We start from the raw sequence: 3,489 nt of genomic DNA on the forward strand, positions 1-3,489 counted from the left end.
ACCTTATCTGGTTTAAAGTAATACCTGCAGACTATTCTGCTCAACACAAATACATACACCGAAAGAGCCTAACTTTCAGTGCTCGTTTTTGTCCAACTGCCAAAATCTAGGTAGCAGAAGCTCTGAGTTGATAAAAATGTTTTTAGTAATGAGGAGTGTTTACTTGCAGATATCATTGGTTTGTCTGGTCTCATCACCCCTTCCCTGGATGAGATGATCTATGTAGCCAAAGAGATGGAGAGACTGCAAATTACAACACCACTGCTGATTGGAGGAGCCACCACATCAAAGTAACACACACACAGACACAAATCTGCGACAAAAATATACCAATGCCTGATACAGTATACTGATCAACTAACAGGAATATATGACAATAAATGACAGGTAACAGATGCTCTCAGTAATTTGTGCATATGTATTACTGTTGAACACATAGTATTTTGCATTTTGTACACAACTACAATGGAGACCAAGAAATGCTATTTATATGATGCAGCGAACATTTGCACTGAGAATGTGCAGAGGAAAAACAAGTTGCAGTATACAGGTGGACCTCTAGGTCTGAGAAGTGAGGCCTTAACCTTAAACCTGCATTCTTTCTAAAGGCCAGCAGGGGGCAGCTCCATTGGTCGCAAAAAGAAGCCTTGCATTTAATGTAATGACAAAATGCATACTTTCTTGCATACTGGATTTATTAGCTCAGTAACCAGGTTACTTTGGGTTTCAAGTCTTCAAGTCTTCCATACAGCATGATGTTCATTTAGTAAATTATGGTCCCATTTAGTTTAAAAACTAAACCGTAGCTTAATGGTTTCTTTCTTGCAGGGTTTGCTTTAGGGCATGTCTACCCTGTGATTGACAAGTTACTCTCACTGAGGTTATCCAGTGCAATGCACCAAACTGTCAAACCAGGGCTGCGCGATATGAGCTCAAAATAAAACCCCATCCAATTTACAATTTTAATTGATTTTAGTTTTCTTAAAAAAAACAAAAGACACCAGGGAATGGTGACATCTTTGGCAAGGTGAAACCCCACTGAATCTGTAATGTCTTATCATCTATCATAAAAAGATTCTACACGTTCTGTGTAGATGAGTGAAGTGAGTGGATTAGGGTTGGGACTTGACTTGACTTGGCTTGGGAATCGTTTACAGTAATTTTAATCGATCGATTAATTGCACAGCTCTATGTCAAACTGGGCAGTGCTGATCAAATATGATTAGGATTCTGTTACTGTGTTGCTTACTTCTCTCCTCAAATCTTTTCGCAAACATATTTTAGTGTAATGTTTATCTGAAATGCGAGTATGTGTGTGACCAGGCCATTGTTTCGTGATACTTTTGAATTGTATTGAAACCAAGCGCAACCATTTAGAGCAGCTCAACTCACAGTTCGTCTCCTCTGCTGACTGCAAAAAACAAACATAGCAGTGACCATAATGACAAACTCTAGGCTTCACAGCGGTACTCCACGAACCAATGGGTGACAAGGTTCACACTTCTTGCTGGTTGGTTGGGGCGCCTATTATGGTTGAAGGTAGCGTGAAGCACTTGCGATGTGCCATCCTGATGACATCCCACACTTTCATATGAAAAGAAGCAGCTTGTGATGATGTGCATCACAGGATGCATTTACTGGTCTGTAACAAAGAAAGGCCCACAAAGAATGCTGAGTTGTGCTTTAATGATGCTTTGGATCAGGACGGTTGAACCATTCAGTAAGGTAACAGATGAACTTTTAGGTTAAGAACAACATGGGACGCATGGAGAACTGAAGGGAACATTGTTGGGGGACTTTTGGGCACTGCACAGGGTGCGGAGTGTGACGCATATAGACAGCGTGGTACCTTGTAACCCATATCAAACATAATTATGTGTAACTGTAATTGAGTGTTAACGGATTGTGGGGTGACATGCCTGCAGTGAATGGTCGCCAGCGGGAGGGGCCGCAGTACGACTTTTGCTGAACAGAATTATAAAACATCAGCCGACAGGGTTTTCGCAGTTTGCACACACTCAAGGTGTGGCAGCTCACAAACGTGAGGTGGTATTACACCTATATTCATGAGTAATTCATTTTTTGTCATTTAAGTATGTAAGTCACATACCTGATAAGCCTTGTTACGTAATATCATCTGATTCGCATTTGTAATTGTAAAAAACCATTAAAGGGGGGACTGGACTATGTGGTGGAAAATATTAGTACATTATTAATAGTATAGTTGAAACATTAAGAACAATTTCCTGTTCTGAAAACACTGAGTTTGTCTTCTTTTTTTTTTTCCAACTTTGTTTATTGGGTTTTGCAGATGTATACAATTGTATTAAAACATTTGCAGAGAATTAAGGATACATTTTTTCTTTTTAGGACAACAATCAAACAAGAAAGTGGTCATTGAGATATTGTTGCATACCCGAACAACTTATATAAAACTAGAACAGCCACAATGAAAATAATTAAATAAATTAAAAAAAACAATAAATAGAAATAATAGGACTAGGACGGAAATAGACAATTGAAAAAGAATGTGTACAAAACAAATCAGAGACAAAAAAAAAAAAAAAAAAACAGGCACATCAGGTCAGGTAATAGTAAACTGCAATAGACATAGCAACAGACATCCCAAGTCAGAGCAGTGGCATGTGACCCTCATCACAAAAAACTTTTTCTATCTCTCTAGCTGCTACAGTCGCATCAGACAGGTGGTGAGTGGAAGATCTGTCCCTCTTAACGAATTGAAGGAATGGGCCCCATAATTTCCCAAATTACTGGAGCAGCCCAGATAAAGACAGTCTAATCTTTCTCCAATTTAAGAAAATAAAGGGCATCTCTAATCCAGCGGCGTGACAGGGTGGGTATTGTTGATTTCCAATTCAATTACAATTAATCTTCTGGCTAGCAAAGCAAGGTAGCAAAAGCAAGTACATCCTTTTTGGACTTAGTGAGGGAAGGGGAAGGGGGCGCAACCCCAAATATTGCACTCAAAGCATTCGGTATTATTTTTTCCCCAACTACCTCTGACAAGGTATTAAAAATCTCAGTCCAATAATTATATAAAGATGGACAATGCCAGAACATGTGTATAAGGTTTGCAGGAGATTGCTGACACCTATCACAAGTTGGATCTACACCATCATAAATCTTAGCCAGCCGAGCCTTAGTGTAATAAGTACGGTGTACAACTTTACACTGAATAAGACTGTGTCTCGCGCAAATAGAAGATTTATGCCCGTTTTCAGAATCCTGTCCAGACTGGACCACCCCCAGGTCTCCTCCTCCCAGAGTACTTTATTAAGCTTAAGGGCTCTGAACGTAAAAGATTAATTTGATTATAGATATGTGAGACAGAGCCTTTAAGAGTAGGGATTGGCGTCAGGAAACCATCCAAAACTGAGCTAGAAGGTAAATTAGGAAAGGTGGGAAATGTGTCATGAACAAAACTGCGGACTTGTAAATATCTAAAGAAATGCTGCTTTGGAAGAGAGA

General features: G+C 39.4%; 1 protein-coding gene across 1 annotated transcript in view; it reads left to right on the forward strand.

Annotated features, from left to right (window-relative positions):
- mtr (5-methyltetrahydrofolate-homocysteine methyltransferase) overlaps positions 1-3,489 on the forward strand; it is a gene marked incomplete at its 5' end in the record, with an annotated part of 32,378 nt that overhangs the window by 12,822 nt on the left and 16,067 nt on the right. The window contains 1 exon segment of the mRNA XM_035660641.1: positions 170-290. Within this exon segment, the coding sequence (XP_035516534.1) occupies positions 170-290 (121 nt within the window).

Source organism: Morone saxatilis, unplaced genomic scaffold (genome assembly GCF_004916995.1).
Source record: "Morone saxatilis isolate NCDOM2014 unplaced genomic scaffold, NCSU_SB_2.0 Contig1, whole genome shotgun sequence".
Taxonomy (NCBI): Eukaryota; Metazoa; Chordata; class Actinopteri; family Moronidae; genus Morone; species Morone saxatilis.